Genomic DNA, 19,047 nt, shown 5'->3' on the forward strand with positions numbered 1-19,047 from the left:
CATGTGAGCATTAGAACAGGACAATGGAGCAACTGAAGAAGGTAGTCTTAATTAAGTTGCCCTTTTCTTCACATGGACACCAAATACATAAGTGGATCTTACCGGGGGTAGAGATGGCATGAGTATCTACTGTGGGAAGACGTTTGATGCTCTGGGTGATGTTCTCCTGGGAAACATTTGGTCCTGGCATTTATGTTGGTGTTCAGAGTAAAAGCATTCCCTTATATCAGCAGAATAAGCTCACTGCACATCCTCACAACAACAAAGGCTTCAGGCCAGTTTGAGGTACATGAGAAAGAGTTTAAACCTCGGCCTCAAGGAGATTCCACCTCTCAACTTACAGGATCTGCTGATGACGTCTTGGTGCCAGATACCACACACATGCCTTTAGAGGTCACGTGCAGATCAGAGGACTCAGCTCCATTAACCACCCTATAAAAACATTATTTTACTATAATAAACACTCGTGTTTTATTTCTTCATAAACGGGAAAACAACAAAAAGTACAATCATTCTGAAAAAGTCCTTTTATTATACAACAGACAGTGATACAGCTAAGATTGAAAATAAGCACTTTATAAAAAATATATCTTCATCGTAACATACTAGTTATGAACTTAGTGTTTTGACAAACATGATGGAAGATGCTGAACGCTGAGTGTGGTCTTACGAATGTGGTGTATGGAAAAGAGGAGGCGGGGTTAATTCTAACCGGAGAGCTGAATAGATACTGTTTTATAATTTAACCTATCTGAAGTGATAAAAGTAATAAAGAAGAGATTTAGTTTTAACCAAATCAGTGGAATACACATTCCAGAGTCACACACCATTCAGGTAGGATGGGGAATAACTCCCATTGCTTTGATGTTTGAGGAACATGTTGCAATTTAGTATCCTGATAATGAACCACATGATCGTCATCATCATCATCATCATCACCAACACCACCCGGTTAAATGAACTATAGATGCAAAATACCTGCTTGGTTTTATTTTTTTACTAACGATTTGGTCAACGTAGTGATGGTCATACACTTTGTAACTTTCTCTTCCATCCACCAGATGGCGCCAAATTCCATGTCACCAAATCCAATCCCTTGTCTGCAAAATCAGCTCAACTTTGCGGTTATGATCCAAAGAAATCCTGCTTATCGACTTACTCTGTCATTTTTCTGTTCCCAGCATCCAAAAAGTGTCTTCTTAATTCATTTGAGGTTTGTTTTAATGACCTTTGGAACAATGGAAGGCAAAGCACTTCCGCAACCGCGCGTCGTAATCGTCAACGTCGTATGCAAATGAAGCGATGAAAGTCATTTGTTGCTATTCTAGCTTAGTATTTAGCTAACATGCTACTCGGTTAGCTAGCCAGTTAGCAAATGAGTATGTCTGTCCAAACAAATAATAAAATAAGGCACGTTCCAACAATGATGTCTACAATAAATCGTGATATTTAGTATAAAATACATATGGATACGATACAAATCCTAATGGTTTCCAATTTGAATGTAATGGTGTAATGGAACACGTTAGACCTTTATGGAAAATGCCACAATCCTTGTCTCTAAGGAGAAGATGGAGAAGGTGGAGGAGGGGTTTGGATCACCCGAAACAGTGGAGAAGTTTAACAAGAATGGTGGCTAAGCTGGTGTGCTGAGATGATCGAGGATGGAAGTGATGGAAGAGACTACTCTTGTGAATCCTTTCCCATCATTCTGTACAACTCAGTGGGTCCGTCAGCGTGGGTGATGGTGGTGGTAAGCTGGATGTCCTCACCACTGGTCCCTCCCTGATCTCCTGCATCAAGATGACAAATATGTAAAGCATGAGACATCAAAACAGCTACGAACAGGTCGAAAGCGTGGGGTTCTGGTTTATGGGTGGTGGATTGATACAAAACTGGGGTCATAAGCAGATGTTCAGTATTATGTGGTATTTTATATCCACATCATTCATTCATTTATCCATCCCTAATTATACTATATTAAGCAGTGGGGTATCTGACTTTCCCACTCATATGTGCTTCTTCTCCAGATTGTTTCCACAAGTTTGGAGGCGCATAATTGTGTAGGGTGTCTGTGGAGGCGCACGAAAAGGTGGCCAACATGAAAATTTTCACCTGTACACCTGTGCATAATGTTGGGTCCATGAGGATCTGCTTTACATGGGTTGGAGTGGAAGATCTCCTGCTCTAGAGCTCCAACCCTGTTGAACATCTCTGGGATAAATGTGAACACTGACTGCACTCCAGGCCTCCTCACCTTCTCACCTACCTACCAGGTCCTATCAGGACCTGACTTTACTAACACACTTGTAGCAAAAAATCTTCACAAAATCTAGTGGAACATCTTCCAAGAAGAGTGGAGCTCATTATAAAAACAAACTGATATGGGATTTTAATAAGCATATATCATCTTATTGAAATCCACAAACATTTGGTCATAGAGTGAATTCAATCAACAGACCTGAATAATTGACATTACATTTAGAGTTTACAATTAATGTAAATTGTGATCGTTTAGTTGAATACATCTGTCCTGTATATTGTTATTAGGAATCAGATGAACCACTTGGAGGTAAGCGCTTCCAGAAAATTGTTCACTAACAAGAATCAATGGCCATGAAATTATGAGAATGAGCTCATAGGGGAAAAAAAGGAGAAGAATTGTAAAACTGTATACACGACAAGGAAAAGAATGCTGTTCCCATAATGCATTGCAAATGACATCATTGAATCTCTTTCCCTTCAAATCCCAGCAGAGTTTCTACACATATTTTATTCCTGTATTTATACGTCACCACATTAAACAAGACGCCATTACATCCATTCACTATTACCATGGTTACGAACACGTCCCCTATAACACAAAAATCTAAAATCAACACCTAAAAATCACATGAGGTCACTTGGTAACTTGGCGTCTGCTTTTTTGCATGGTGTCGATTGTTAATCACGTGTTAACGGATTGTCTGGTCCAGGAAGGAGAAACACACACTGCTGTTAGACACCATGTTTACACAATGACTCAGAGGTGATTCAGTCACCAAAGCTTCCATTTACCTCGTAAAAGAGAACGAATGCCCACAGAGAGAAAACAGTGCAGAAGTATAAATGTTAGAGAGACATTAGAGAGCCGAGTGTGGCCTAAACTTTGGGGGGAATAAAAGAAAGAAAGAAAAGTTAGTCTGACGTCAGGAGATGGATGGATCTCATTATACCAGTTTTGGAAAGAAGCCTGCTCTCCATTACACACACTCTAGTCAAAGAGGCCCTGTTTCCCCCTGACACACACACACACACACACACACACAGATAGAGATAAAACAGGACACACCTCCTCTGAGACTGAGGAACACAGTGGCCACACCTCCTTCTATGAGACAGACGGAGAGGCCACACATCTTTCTTTGAGATTGACAACTACAGTGGCCACACCTACTTCATTAAAATTGATGCAGTGGCCACACCTCCTTCAATAAAACCTACAGATAGAAACCACACCTCCTTCATTGAGACTGACAACTACAGTGCCCACACCTACTTCATTAAAATTGATGCAGTGGCCACACCTCCTTCAATCAGACCTACGGATAGAAACCACACCTCCTTCTATGAGATTGACAGATACAGAGGCCACACCTCCTTCAATGAGACCTACAGATAGAAGCCACACCTCCTTCATTGAGTGACAGAGAAACCACACCTCCTTCACCAAGCTTGATAGAGGCCACACCTCTTTCTCTGAGACTGAGGGATAAAAGTATGCAGACAGTCAGTAATTATTAGTTTGTGTGTGTGTGTGTGTGTGTGTGTGTGTTTCAGGTTCTTACCACTAGCTTGTTCGTCTCCGTAGCGTTTGTGTGATGGTGCGTACAGGAACATGATGGCAAACACGTACAGGTTCCACATGCCATAAATCCCAGTGAAGAACGCGCTGTTTATCTGGACTGTGTAATCTCCCCAGTGCCAGTGTCCCTCATTCACCTACACACACACACACACACACACACACACACACACACACACACACACGTATGTATATATACATATAAATATATATACAGTGAGGAAAATAAGTATTTGAACACCCTGCTATTTTGCAAGTTCTCCCACTTAGAAATCATGGAGGGGTCTGAAATTGTCATCGTAGGTGCATGTCCACTGTGAGAGACATAATCTAAAAAAAAAATCCAGAAATCACAATATATGATTTTTAAACTATTTATTTGTATGATCCATGATTTCTAAGTGGGAGAACTTGCAAAATAGCAGGGTGTTTAAATACTTATTTTCCTCACTGTACATCCATTCCAAAAGTTATTACGATCATGTCTCGGTCTACAAACCTGACTGATGATGAAGAAGATGACGGTCATGGCTGCACATGCCAGGGTGACCAGCATCAGGAACTTGAAACGGAAGATCAGACCCTGAGGGGAGAAGAACGGATACCACGACCCTGTGGCCATACAAAGTGTATGTGTGTGTGTGTGTGTGTATATATATATATATATAAGAAGAAGAAGAATCATGGCGGATTTTGGTGCGTGATTTGAGACTTGGCGCGTCAGTAAAACAAGTGTTTACTGATTAAAATATATTTTTTTTATATCTGAGTAAAGAAAATAAATGTGTTGTGTTCGAAGGTTTTAATTTCACCTCTTTTAAATGTATTTATTTATATTTTTAATAAAAATGACAGAAATGCGCGCTACATCAATCACGTGTTAATAAAGCATTCATTCTGACAGCCCTATACATATAATTTTTTTTATAAATAAATAAAATAAAAATAAATAAAAAAAATAATATAAATAAATTGGATTAGTAAACGTACCTCATAATGCAGACGGCGAGCTTTAGTCATAGCAGGCAGACACGATCTCTTCCCACTGATGTTTCTGAACACCTGGAACACCATGAAGCACAAGAACAGGAAGTAAAGGCAGGCGCATATACCAGCCACGATGATGAACGCCATCTGAAATCAGCTTTGTCAAGAAAGATTTTTGCTTTTTTTGTGCCAAAAATAGAGAAATAAATGAATTTTTTTTTTTTTTTTTTTTTATTCAGATGCATTGTAGATGCAGATAAATAAAAGGATACAGCCAGTTCAGTGCCAACATCTGAAGCCCAGATGCTGTAGAAGGGGTTGGTCAGTTGCACTCCTCTATAAAAAATGTATTAAATTAAAAAATGTTAAAATAAAAAGATTAAACTCTGAAAAAAGCATTACATGTTCACAAAACTTAATTTTTCCTCTTACAACACAGCAATTCTTGAACAATTATGTATATAATTTACATACCTTTATCCGTGTGTGTGTGTGTGTGTGTATATATATATATATATAAATATATCTCATCTCTATCTATCTTCATACAACTTCATGCAACCTTCACTATATGATCAAAAGTATCGGGACACCTGACATTTCCAGCCATATCTGCTTCTTCCTAAAATTGTTCCCACAAACTTTGAGGCACACAATTGTCTTAAACATCTTTGGATGCTGGAGCATGAAATTTTCCCTTCACTTTTGAGAAATCTAATTTCCATGTGAATTCCAGGCTTCCTCATTATAATAACAGCAGAGCTAGAGTGTGGATTTTATGTGGCGTCTCACCTCTCGCACATGTCAAAGATGAAGAGGCAGAAGGAGCCGAAGACGATGGGTCCCACCTGCTTCCAGTACATGGAGAAGCGGTTCCTCTCCGTCTGGTCCTGCAGCACAAAAATCACACAAACACTGAGGTGAGAATGGAGATTGTTTTACTTTATTATAAACATCACAGAGTTCACCAGAGCTGGATTTCAAATACAGAATATGGCCAAAGGTTCATGGACACCTGATCTAACATCCTAAAGAACATCCTATTCTTTAGTGACCATTTGCTCTGCCTCACCATGAGATGTTCTCCACAGAAGATGATCCAGAAGGAGAGCAGCATGGTGTAGAAGATTCCCTGACGGATGTCTCCGAACAGCAGCATCCATGTCCAGTCAAACCCGATGGAGAACCACTCGACTGGGATGTTGATGAAGGTCATGGAGATGCCCAGAGCAAAGATCACCCTTTACACAGATGAACAACATTGATTCAGTGCTCTAATAACTCATCATCTTCATCATCATCTTCATCAATAACAAAACTAAGAATATTATGGAATTTCTGAATTTTAATCACCACTTAAAAATAAGCAGATAAAAACTAATTTTGGATTCCTCTATTTTATATTTTGCTTATTTACTTGTTACAGTGGATCCAGAAAGTTGTCACAGAGCTTCACTTTGTCCACGTTACAGCTTTATTCCAAAATGAATTAAATTCCTTATTTTCCTTGAAGTTTTACAAACAAAACCCCATAATGATAACGTGAAAGAAGTTTGTTTGAAATCTTTGCAAATGTATTGAAGATTAAAACAAAAAAAGAAAAATCACATGTACATAAATATCACAGCTTTTAATAAATACTTTGTTGAAGCTCCTTCGGCACCAATTACAGCCTCGAGTCTTTTTGAGTTTGAGGCTACAAGCTCCACACATCTATGTTTAGGCAGTTTCTCCCATTCTTCTTGCAGAAACTCTCAAGCTCCATGGAGGTTGGATGGGAAGTGTCGGTGCACAGCCATTTTCAGATCTCCAGAGATGTACAATCAGGTACAGGTCTGGACTCTGATCACTCAAGAACATTCACAGAGTCTTCCCATAGCCACTACTTTATCATCTTGACTCTGTGTTTAGGGTCGTTGTCCTGTTGGAAGACGAACCGTCGCCCCAGTCTGAGGTCCAGAGTGCTCGCTCTGGAGCAGGTTTTTATCAAGGACGTCAACAACATCCCCACAGCATGATGCTGCCACCACCATGCTTCACTGTAGGAATGTTTTTGGCCAGAGGATGAGCATCACAAAATGTGAAAAAAGTGAAGCGCTGTGAAAACTTTCCGGATACACCTTAATTGTACCTCCTATTTATTATTTTTAAATACGAAAAATTTAAAGTATTTTCAATTTTTGTTACATATTATTATTATTATTATTATTATTATGATTATTAGCATTCTTCCTCTTCTTCTTCCTCTTATTATTATTAATACTAGCATCATCATCACCATTATTATTATTATAGACAAACAATTACTACTACTTAAAGGCCAGCACTATATATTACATCATTACATTTATTTAATTATACACTTAATTTCATTACTATTTATTCAACCGTTTCATATAAAAAAATGTAATTAATTCCATATAAGTAAATTAACAAGTTTATTGTTTACATTATTTTTGTATTTTATAAATCCTTTGACACTTTTTTTTTTTCACTACACCTACAACATGGGTAAAAACTCTCACACACACACACACACACACACACACACACACACACACACACACACACACACACACACACACACACACACACACACACACACACACACACACACACACACACACACACACACACACACACACACACACACACACACACATGCAGGGACAAGGTGAAGGGCAGGGGGAGGGGAAACCACATTGACTCTAAAAACATAAAGCGCATTCCAGCAGCTCTGCGGCCTGAACAATCCCATCATGCTTTGCTATGGCAACACAGAGGAACCACACCGCACTGGTATGCTGAGAATGTGCTAGAGTTGAAAACACACACTGCTGAAAAAAAGTGTGTGTTTGCATGCGTCTGTGTGTGTTTGAAACACAACATAAAGGTGTTAAAGAATTTAGAGAAAGAATTCTTTAATACTTAAAAAAAAAAATAATAATAATAAAAAAGTAAAAAAGATACATTTGTTACTTTACTCTTTATGAAAATAATTTTACTCTTTGATGTTAAAATATTAAATTAATAGTAATTAAATGAAGTATATAATAAAATGAAATAATTAACTAAGATATACTGGTGACCTTATAGTAGTAATGATGATGATGATGATGATGATGATGATGAATGAAGACGCCAAATTTCTGCTCTTCTTCTTTCCACAGGTTTAGTAATCAATAAAAATCAAACGTGTATAACAGTAAAAGCTCAGCGCAGACGACACACACACACACACACACTTTCTCCTGACCTACATTAAAAGTGTAATGATAAAACCGCCCGTCTGTATCGCACTTTTTTGGCATCATTCCCATGTTAAGAAATCCAGCAGGGAGCCGATGTCACGCTTCCTCAAGCTTCTCCACACCCTGAGGAACCGTACGTGAACCCGCCTGCTCAAGCTTTCACAACACAAAAAAACCATCACCCTGCAACTGCCTGAGAGCTTTGATGTCCCCCGGGACGGCCGAGGGGCGAGTAGGAACAGCGGATAGACAGACTGGATATGGAGGTGTTAAAGTGTAGCGAGGAGGACGAGGAGGACGAGGGGAGAGAAAGAAGAGCACAAATAAAAGCACAGAATAAAACTCCAACATGATGTGACGTACCAACAAAAACCTGTTTTATTCCACCTCAACAGCTTAAAGATCCAAGTTACTGAGGAGCTCAAGAACTTTGAGAATAGATTTGGACTGTAATTGATATCAGCGTCCATCAAATGAACACCTCAACAATGAAAGAACTGTAATGAATGGACTTTCGGTGTTGAGGACGAGTTCTCTTTTGGGTCTGGTTCCCCTCAAGGTTTCTTCAGGAGGTCTCAGGGAGTTGTTGCTTGCCACAGTTGCCACTGTCTCACTCATTAGGGATCAACGTACAATTATCAGAACCAAACGTACAAGCACTAAACTTACACATTCTTTTGTTCAACTTTATAACGTCGTCACGGAGATAAATCGAATTCAATTTAATTGATGCTAGAGGTTGCCCGATTCATCAGTTTTGCTGGAACGAGCAAAATCCATATGATTTTCAGCATCCGGGGCTGCTGTTATTATGAGAGCGGCCTCTAGAGGCGAATCACTAGCGGCACGTGATGTTTGTTTTTACACGCGAGAGTACACGCTGCACGGAGAGCGATAAATTATATTTATTCATTATAATGTATGAATTATATAATTACATTTATTTATATAATTATCATATTCCTATTTTTTCTTTAAAACTTTAAAACATCTGTAAAACTAGTCTGCTCCTGTTCTTCCAGGAAATTACAACATCTACACCCAAAAGCTTCTCAGTGTATGGATTATGGAATACGATTAAAAAACACTCAGAATTGCCAAAGGCATTGAGCTTAAGATGTGGGGTATTGAGGATATGGGTATTGAGGACAGGGTAATGAGTATCTATACACAGAGATGAAGGTACTGAGGTTGGGTTTTGAAAGCAGACTACTGAGTATGGGCTACAAAGAAAGGGCTACAGAAGACAGGCTATTGAGAATGCATCTTACTTCTCCAGCAGGACCGGCGGTCTCGTCATCATGGTAATCCTTCTCCAGTACCATATCATAATGATGAGGATGCTGGGAGTGAGGAAGGTCTTCATGGCAAACCAAACTTTGGTGAATCCACCGTTCTGATGGATTCCCTATTAAAAAAAATAAAAAAAAAGGCAAAATTATTTTCAGAAGCTCAGAGAAGCACATTAGATCATCTGTGTTGAGCATTTAGAGACAGTGATATGGATTTGGCCAACAAAAAGCCATAAGTGCAGCATAAACGTGACGCAACACATCGTATTCTCACCACAAGACGGATGTCTTTGATCTCGCCGATCCCCGCGTTCACTTTTTTGCGTTCGTACACCGGCAGCCTCACGTTGACCAGGTAGTATTTGTGAGACACGGTGCCGACCTCCATGAAGGGCAAAAGGTCACATTCGTAGTAGCGACCCTCGTTCTCTTTAATCTGGAAAAGTTAAAAATAAATAAATAAATAGCTTTTTTTTTTTTTTTGTAGGTTTCTGAAACATTTATGAGAGGAGTTTGTGAGAGTGTGTGTGTGTGTGTGTGTGTGTGTGTGTGTGTGTGTGTACAGCTGGAGAGCATCCTAAAATCAGCTCTGTGTGTTTACTTTGGCCGTAGTGAAGTTACAGCTGAGTTTGCGTTGCTCCACAGAATGCGCCATCTCCGTCCATTCGCTTACTGAGTCGTCTCTGTAGGCCAGGCTAACGTCGATGGTGACAAAAGCTTTGTCCTCTACACACACAAACACACAATTTTTGGAATAATTTACATACAAAAAAAATAAAAAAAAACATTTCCTTCTTCCTTCTATTCATTTATCTGCTGTTTATTCTGGTGGCATTTACCAACAAAAATGCCTCTTTAATGGAAACCATTAAGGCCCATTATGTGATGAAATGCTAATGGATAGTACTTATTTTAAGTTAGCTATTCTTTTACCTCTAAAGCAAAGGAAAATACCATCTACATTTCCTAGATAAGATGCTTCTTAGTTTTATTTGGTAGATGATGTTAGCTGCCAGGTTTAGCATAAGTATGAAGCGTGGAAGCTAGCTGCTAGTCACTTGCTCAGCAAGCTACGTCGCTATACAGAATGCAATTCCAAAAGATGTCCTACTGCAAGTCAATAATTCAGCTAGTCAATAATCATTCCGCATAGATTAGATTAGCAAAGAATGCTATGTAGCCGTGTCTGAATGCTAGCTAAACAAACATTAGCTTAAACTATACGTGTAGTTAAGTGATCTGAAGATCAAAACCAACACAGGCTAATGTTCAGGCTAATATTTGGACATTAAAATGAAACCGATGAATGACTTGCAGCAGAGATGTTTATGGAAGACGAGAAAGAGAGAGATCATTACAGATTTTCATAAAATTATTCCACATGCAGTAACGCTGACATTTTATCTACATACACTTACCAAATCACCATACACACAGCGAGAGTTCCAATTTATACACACACACACACACACACACACACACACACACACAACATTTGTGTTCCAACAAAAACTGGAGGCACACAATTGTGTAGGACGTCCCTTCACTTGAACTAGACCCAAACCTGTTCCAGCATAATACTGTCCCCATGTACAAAACCCAGCTTCATGAAGATCTGCTTTATATGGGTTGGAAGTGTGGGGAAGATCTTGAGTGGCCTGCTGTATATCTATAAACCCTATTGAATAACTTTCAGATGAATTGGACTCCATGCCTCCTCACCCTCACCTACATCAGCACCTGACTTTACTAACACCCATATGGCTGAATGAATGTTCACATGCACACTCCAAAATCTAGCAGGACATCATCCCAGAAGAGTGGAGATTATTATAACAGCAAATGGGATCAACAGAAGGTTGTCAAATCAACATTAGGGTTGTGTGATGAAGTTACTCTGACCACCTTAAAAAAAAAAAAAGTGTCTTCAGGAATCTTTTTATTATAAATTATATAAATTAAATAAATGTTATAGCTTCATATTAACATCCACATTAACGAGAAGATACAATATGTAAATTCCTCTGTCCTGATGACTGCATCCATTTCTGAAACCTAAACTGGAGACTTTTTAAAGAAAGTTTTATATCAATTTTGAACTCTCAGCTCTCTTTACACCCCCTCTCCCCCCTCCCCCAGAGTGCATAAATTAAAAATAAGAGTTTACAGAGAGATTAGAAAGCCGAACATAGACTGCAGGGTAAAAGCGTTATGAGCAATTTCGTCTTTCTTCACACACACACACACACACACACACACACACACACACACACACACACACACACACACACCCCTTTGAATGTCAGCTTAGTGCACAAACATTCTTCGCCACCACAGCAGCCATCACCCCGGCTACTAATCTCTTTCAACAGCTGTGTTATTGCTGGAGCCGTGCCAGACGGGGGGCATTCGAGACACTATGATGCTTTATTACCCTGCCAAGGTGGGTCAGGGTCACGTGATCAGCTCACGATAAGAGTTAATTGATTTATAAAATAAACAAATTAATTAATTAGATAAAAAAAAGATTGTGTCAGTTGTCTGCCTTTATTAAATAATACTCTCCTGAAGATTCTAAGCAGGAGCATATTTATGACATTGTCAAACACACACACACACACACACACACACACACACACACACACACACACACACACACACACACACACACACACACACACACACACACACACACACACACACACACACACACACACACACACACACACACACACACACAGGAAAATAATTCCACTCTATATTTGTCTGTACTGTATTCAGTAGCAACACATATTTAGGACTTATTCAGAGTGATGAAATTAATGATACACTCCCCCACCTTAATTTTATCTATCTGTTTATGTCCATCCATCCATCCATCCATCCATCCATCCATCCATCCATCTGTGTCGATGTGTCTATCCATCTATCTGTCATTGATGTCTGTTTGTGTCTATCCATCTATATCGGTCACTGTGTCTGTCTGTCTTTCTGTCTGTCTGTCTGTCTGTCTATCTATCTTTCAGAGTCTATCTATCTATCTATCTATCTATCTATCTATCTATCTATCTATCTATCTATCTATCTATCCATCTATCCATCTATCCATCAGAGTCTATCGTTCTATCTGTCCATGTGTTAATCTATCTGTCTATTAATTGATTAATTATCTTAATTAATTGTTTTGTGGACGTTTTGGTCATTAAGCTATTTAAAGATATTTATTAAAATTAGAATGTAATTGTTGGAATTTGCTGTGGTATAAAAGGAATAAATTAAATAAACTTCAGGGTAATTAGTTTCTCCCTATTCTGTCGTTCGTTACCTCGAACGAGTCGCGACATTCTGACAGAAACCAAATAACTGTTTACTTCCCATCAGCAGCAGCAGAATTGAATGAACTGACACAGCCTGAGGAAGAAGGAGGAACGTTATCTTCATAGACCTCGATCTCAGACACACTGAGTCACACAGGAACCCGAGCTGGCACACGATCAAACGCCTTTCTCACTGGCACAGCTGTAAACATCAACATCTGGAGAGGAGGAACATCCAGGAAGATAACGATACTCAGTCACAGAGCGAGGAATAAACTCACACAGAGCAGCTGCACTCAAATCTACTGAGATCCCATTAAATTACCACAACACACAGTACAGATTTAATCCTGACAACTTGTACAAGAAAGAAGGAAAGAAAGAAGAGAGAGATAGAAAGACAGACAGACAGACAGACAGACAGACAGACAGACAGACAGACAGACAGACAGACAGAAAGAAAGAAATAGAGAAGGGGGGGAAAAGGAACAGAAGAAAGGAAAAAATGGAATAGAGAGAGAAAGCAGGAAAAAAAAAAGAAAAAGAAATAGAGAAAGGAGGGGGAAAGAGGGAATAGAAGAAAGGAAAAAAAGGAAGAGAGAGAGAGAGAAAGAAAGAATAGAGAAAGGGGGGGGAATAGAAGAAAGGAAAAAATGAGAGAGAGAGAGAGAGAGAGAGAGAGAGAGAGAGAGAGAGAGAGAGAGAGAGAGAGAGAGAGAGAGAAAGAAAGAAAGAAAGAAAGAAAGAAAGAAAGAAAGAAAGAAAGAAAGAAAGAAAAGGGAAAAAGAAAGTAAAAAGAAAAAAGAAAAGAAGAGAGCAAGTAAGAAAAAAAAAAAATGAAGGAAAAGAAAGAAGGAAAGGAAGCAAAGATGAAAAGACGAAAGGAATTTAGGTGAAAAGGTGTGTATCCTCTTACTATCACATCAATCGTTACATTGAGTTAATTTATATAAAGGCTAATCAGCTCCGCTTCCTTTATAACAGACGTTTACACCCAGAGCAGTTTAAAAGCGTGAGGCTGAAGTAAAACAGCGCTCTAGAGGAAGCACAGGAGAACACCAGCACTGAGATTTCAAACTCCTTTCACTTTTTTAAGTCTCACAAACGAGACAAACAGTCAAATTCGCACACAATAATGACATTTCAAACGCAATTCTGTTTCCCCTACAAGCTGCTAAAGTTATAAAGGAGGGAGAAAAGCGCTATTCCTTTTCCCAGAGTGCTTCAGTGTAACAATAACTCTTCATCAATCTGCTGTTTTATCCTGTTAATCCCTCTTTTCACCCTCCCAGGACCTGGAGAGCTCACACGGCTCACACAGCTCACACAGCTCCAGTATCACAATCAGCGAAATGAAACACCACGAGATCTCGCCGCAATATTCAGCAACCCTGAAGTCCTGAACCTCAAGTCAGAACACAACTGCATCCAAAATCAAACTCCCGGTCTGGTCTTTTTCACCATTTAATATATGATAAAAATGAACTAAGGAACGAAACATGCATTTAACCAGATGGAGGAACTACTCTGTTTGGCATTGTGTGTGTGTGTGTGTGTGTGTGTGTGTGTGTGTGTGTGTAAAATCCTAGCAGGAAGCCCTAAGCCACCAGCACATCCCCAGTCACAGAGGTTCATCTTCTCCCATCACAGTGTGTGAGAAACACTATCTGCTTTAGGAAAATGGGAATAGAAAATGATCTTTCAGCAATTCTAATCTTTACAAAAAGTTCCAGATCATCAACACTTACTCATACAACACAATACGATTTACAACAAGACGGCAAGCCCTCCGTATGAGGTAAAATCAAAAAGATTCGAGAATATTTTTGTAGCACGCCACCAGATGGCAGCACGAGGCTGCACGCACAGTCGCAGGGAGCACCGACCTTCATGAGTCAGTGTGCCGAAAGACATCGTCCTGTGAACTTTACACTTGATGTTTGAACAGCTGAGTCAGTGGAAGCCTTCAAACTAGGTCTAAAGTTCTTCCACTTTCAGCAATTTATTCAGCACATCTTTCTAATGAATCAGTAAATAAATGCATAAAATTTTTGGTGTTTTTTTCTACCAAGAAAGGTTCAGACTGTCGGAAGTCTTAGTATGTGTAGTAGTGAACTAGCATCAGAATACATTTATTGATGGAGACGTCAGAGCACTTTGACAGATTTTCTTATCCAGAGCCGAAAAACCCGAAAAAAAACAAAATTACAGACTGAAAAGTGTCGAATTTCTTTTTTTTACATTTTCTAACAAACTTGTGGACATTTGAATTTTTTTTTAGGATTAATAATCGATTGATCTGCATTAAACTCACGGATCTGGTTGTACATTTTGAAGGCGATGTCAAACTGCAGGATGACCAGCATGAACTGGAACCAGGGACTCATCTCTTTATAGGGCAGAGGGATGTGAACGGAGAAGACGATGTTGTTGGCTTCGATCCTCTTTGCCTTGGCCTCGTCAAAGTCTCGGATCTTGTCGCACTGGTTCGGACCCCAGGGCATGAACCACTTCCGGCCTTCCTGGTGTCCCTTCTGGTTGTCCACACACTTGGTGGCCAGGTAGTGGACAGCGGTGGTGGGACTCGGGGCTGCACAGAGATAAAGATGGTGGTTAGTTTAGAAGATACGTCTTTCTGAAAGCCAAACAAATTTTGAGAAGTTACCAAACTACAAGCAGAAGTCTATTAAACAAACTCAATCGGTCATTTGCCAATTCCCTTCCACCAGCTAGATCTTTCTTGTTATAAAGCAGACACCGACCAAAGAGGGGCAAGATTGAACATGTTCTTCACATGAAAACAGACCACCATGTCACTTCACACAGAACTGTACAGTGTTGAGAGAGAGAGTTTGCTTTGCAAAGCTCTATAGATCAATCAGCCAATCAGCTACTCAGCAGAACTCAGCAGTTCACATCAAACATGAGAAATAGCTGATCCCCCTGGGATTTTTACAGCAATAGTCTTTTGAGTTGAGTGCAAAAATAAACCTCCTGTGGGCGAGAGCTTGCAGGCTGAAACATCTCATTGATGAAAGATCAGAAACATCTGATCAGACTGTTCTGAGATGACAGGAAGCCTAGATGAACTCAAATAAGCACTTGTTACAACCTTAGATTCCCAAATTCTTAAACAGCTTCGAAGTGTAATACAAAGCCTGCTCCATAACATGGGTTGGAACTGTGTGGAAGATCTTGAGCGGCCTGCTACAGAGCTCTGACCCTCAACCCTATTGAACATCATCAATTCGAAGGCTGACCGCACCACCTCAGATCATCTTGGGTGCTAAACACAAAGCCCGCTGCATGAAGATCTGCTTTTCATGGGTTGGAAGAAACCCGAGGTTCCACCAACTTCCACTTTTAGAACCCCAGGTTCCACCAACTTCTATGAGGACCATTTCTTGTGTTTCACAGGAGGATGAGACAATAATTAAGTCCCACTGATGGTCTGAAGCAGGTAAGTTGGTATTAGCATGCTAAATCTGCCCGATCGTTCCTGAGGCGTTCGTGTAAAGAGCAGCTGGAACTCTTCCTAGACCCTCGACGACACTAGAGGTCTATAAAACAGCAGGAAGCGGAAGCTCATCGGAACCTGTTTATGCGCCGGGGCCGTGGAAACACAATGGCCAAAGTGCTCAGAGGAAACTTTCCAGAATGTTCAGCAGCTCCCAGAGCGCGACATTTCCTTTCATTACGATATGAAGCTCAATAATCCAAAAGACACCAACTGAAAAAGACAAAGAACAGACGGAAACAAAGTACAGATTCAACGATACATTGTGATATTGAGGGAACATCGGAATTACGTTCAGGAACGATTTACTCGTGTTAAGATTTTTTTTCCCACTTCCATTATTAAAAACAGTGATTATATTATAAAATAATAATAATAAATAATAATAATAATAATAATAATAATAATAATAAGTAAAAAGCTTCACTGCTGACTTTTACAAAGTCCTGACACTGGAGACTCCTTCCATAATAATAACAATAAACATCTGTGTTCTCAGAGAACACCACCATATCAAAGATCCACCTGTTTAGTTGTATGTGAACTAGAAGATCCAAACCTGTTCCAGTATGACAATGTTCCTGTTCACAAAGCCAGCTCCATGAAGATCTGCTTTACATGGTTTGGAAGTGTTTGGTAGATCTTGAGTGGTCTGCTGTAGAGCTCTGATCTCAAACCTATTGAACACCATTGGGACTCTGGTCTTCTCAATCACCTTCATCAGTACCTGACTTTACTAACGCCCTTGTGGCTTAATGAATCTTCATAAGTACACTCCAAAATCTCATGGAGCACATTCTCAGAAGAATGGAGGTTATTTATAACAGCAAATGGAGACTCGAGGTGGAACGGGATGTTCACAAACAAGCACATAGCAATCTTATGTTTAGGTGTTCACTAACTTTTAGTCATATCTCCAACACAGTGGTTCATTTAGAAAAGTCCCGTTTCCTCCTGCACAATGATCAGATCTGAAGCTCATCGTTTTGTTAAAAAAAAAAAAAAAACTCTCTTCAGATCTCCACCCTGAAGGGCCTGAGATAATGGAAGAGTGAGTGACCTCATGCGGCATTGAAGTTGCCCAATAACAAGGGGAGCGGCGAGTCTTTCTACCCAATTACCCCTGCTGCCACTGGCCACCAAGCAAACACAAAGGAATCCGGGCTTCATTAAATCAATCGCAGGCAAACAAGCTAATTTCTCAGCCCTGTCTGTCTGGGGCCTACTTCCTCCTCAGACTTCAACTACACACAGCAAAGTGAACAAAAAGCCAAACACAGACACACTAATGCGTTCCATCCAATCCTGGTTCCTAAATCCGAGATCCAGCCTGGAGATAAAGGAGAACGGAGGAGGTTCAGAACGTGGTGGAAAACAAGCCGAATAACAAAGACAAGAAGATTCAGAAGATCTGAGGGAAGGTGAGACGTGAAAATGCCTGGAGGCCAACATGAGAGAGAAGGAGGGGGAAGAAGTGGGAGCTTTTGTCCTCCACAGATCTCTCTCTCCCTCTCTCTCACACACACACACACACACACACACACACACACACACACACACACTTTATCTCTGATGTTTAGGCGCTGAACTGAAACGATTGCATGGAAATGGAAAGAACTTGGAGATGAGAAAAATCACAGCATTCATGGGATTTCTGAGATCTGAGATCTGATTTCTCTGGATCATAATGAAGATCTGTGGTTCTACAGGTCTGTGTTGGGTTTAGAGTAGACAGAAAAGAAAAAGAAAAAAGCATGAAGATCTTCTTTCCAAACTTTCCAAAACCATGAATTCCTTGAAGTTTGCTGTTTCACTTCCTCAAAGCTGCGATGTGTAAACAGTGGAACAGATCCGAGGAACCAAATCATGTTGCATGTTTTTATTAAACGCGCAACAAAATTACAAATAAAAAAAATAACAAAAAATCTCCGGAGTTTCCCGAAAACTCACCGATCAGACCTCCGACCATGAAGGCAAAAGCCTGGAAGAGCAGCAGAACTACTCCCACGATCACCAACTTTTTGGTGCTCATGTTCTCGATGATCGCTCCGGCCATCGTTGAATCTTCTTCCAGAGAAATCAAGAAGAAATAAAAGGAAATGAAGGCAAAAAGCTGAGAGGTGACCGCATCCAGGTGGACTGAGATCCGGACTGAGATCCAGAGAGCAGAGATCCTATGAGCCGGCCTGGGTTGCCAGATCCAAACGTGAATCCCCGTTTCTAAGTCGGATTCTATTTTTTACTCCCTCCCTTCAAAAAGAAAAAAGAAAAGAAAAAAGAAAAAAGAAAAGAAAAGAAAGAAAGAGGGCGGCGCATGCGCTGAAGAGTGCCTGTAATTATCCTCATGATGTCATGTCACTTCGCTTTGCCCAGATTTTGATAGATAGATAGATAGATAGATAGATAGATAGATAGATAGATAGATAGATAGATAGATAGATAGATAGATAGATAGATAGATAGATAGATTAGATTACTGTTTTGCACAATTTTGGCATTCCCTCATTTCGCATCACGAGGTAGCAACCTGGAATGCTGTACCAACAATCTTGAGAAGTTCCCGGAGGTGTTGAGTGCTTGTTGGCTGCTTTTCTTTCTCTCTCTGGTTCAACTCAACTGGATTTAGATCTGGTGATTTCCAAGCGATGGAACACTCTATTACTCTCCTATTTGAACAAATCGCTCTTACATATTTTGATACAAATACTTTTTCACTGTAGCAAAATAAACTCTGAAGACAGAAAAGCACTATGTGTGTGTGTGTGTGTGTGTGTGTGTGTGTGTGTGTGTGTGTGTGTGTGTGTGAGATATTATATATATATATATATTTTTTAAGATT

The 19,047-nt window shown here is 39.8% G+C and overlaps 1 protein-coding gene across 2 annotated transcripts; it reads right to left on the bottom strand.

The window, feature by feature from the left end:
• Window positions 1-512: 512 nt before the first annotated feature.
• Window positions 513-18,710, bottom strand: wls (Wnt ligand secretion mediator). Of its 2 annotated transcripts, none has more exons than XM_083525131.1 (12): window positions 18,159-18,710; window positions 15,006-15,281; window positions 9,976-10,100; window positions 9,649-9,810; window positions 9,354-9,490; window positions 5,904-6,072; window positions 5,624-5,721; window positions 5,104-5,167; window positions 4,835-4,978; window positions 4,344-4,427; window positions 3,828-3,981; window positions 513-1,793 (listed from the first exon to the last, which is right to left on the bottom strand). In XM_083525131.1, the coding sequence occupies exons 1-12, from the start codon at window positions 18,262-18,264 to the stop codon at window positions 1,684-1,686; spliced, it is 1,629 nt and encodes a 542-aa protein (XP_083381257.1). In that variant the 5' UTR covers window positions 18,265-18,710; the 3' UTR covers window positions 513-1,683. The 2 variants fall into 2 exon arrangements, with proteins under 2 accessions (XP_083381257.1, XP_083381258.1); XM_083525132.1 differs by lacking the exon at window positions 18,159-18,710 and adding an exon at window positions 17,047-17,711 and having other exon boundaries at window positions 15,006-16,233.
• Between the last annotated feature and the right edge of the window lie 337 nt (window positions 18,711-19,047).

The sequence above is a fragment of the Silurus aristotelis genome (genome assembly GCF_946808225.1).
Source record: "Silurus aristotelis genome assembly, chromosome: 22".
Lineage (NCBI taxonomy): Eukaryota > Metazoa > Chordata > Actinopteri > Siluriformes > Siluridae > Silurus > Silurus aristotelis.

Coding starts and splice junctions, on each gene's coding strand:
- wls (XM_083525131.1), bottom strand. CDS start 18,264: ATGGCCGGAGCGATCATCGAGAACATGAGCACCAAAAAGTTGGTGATC. Junction 9,491..9,648: donor TCAAAGACATCCGTCTTGTG/GTGAGAATACGA, acceptor TTTTTTTAATAG/GGAATCCATCAGAACGGTGG. Junction 6,073..9,353: donor CCGCCGGTCCTGCTGGAGAA/GTAAGATGCATT, acceptor ATCTGTGTAAAG/GGTGATCTTTGCTCTGGGCA.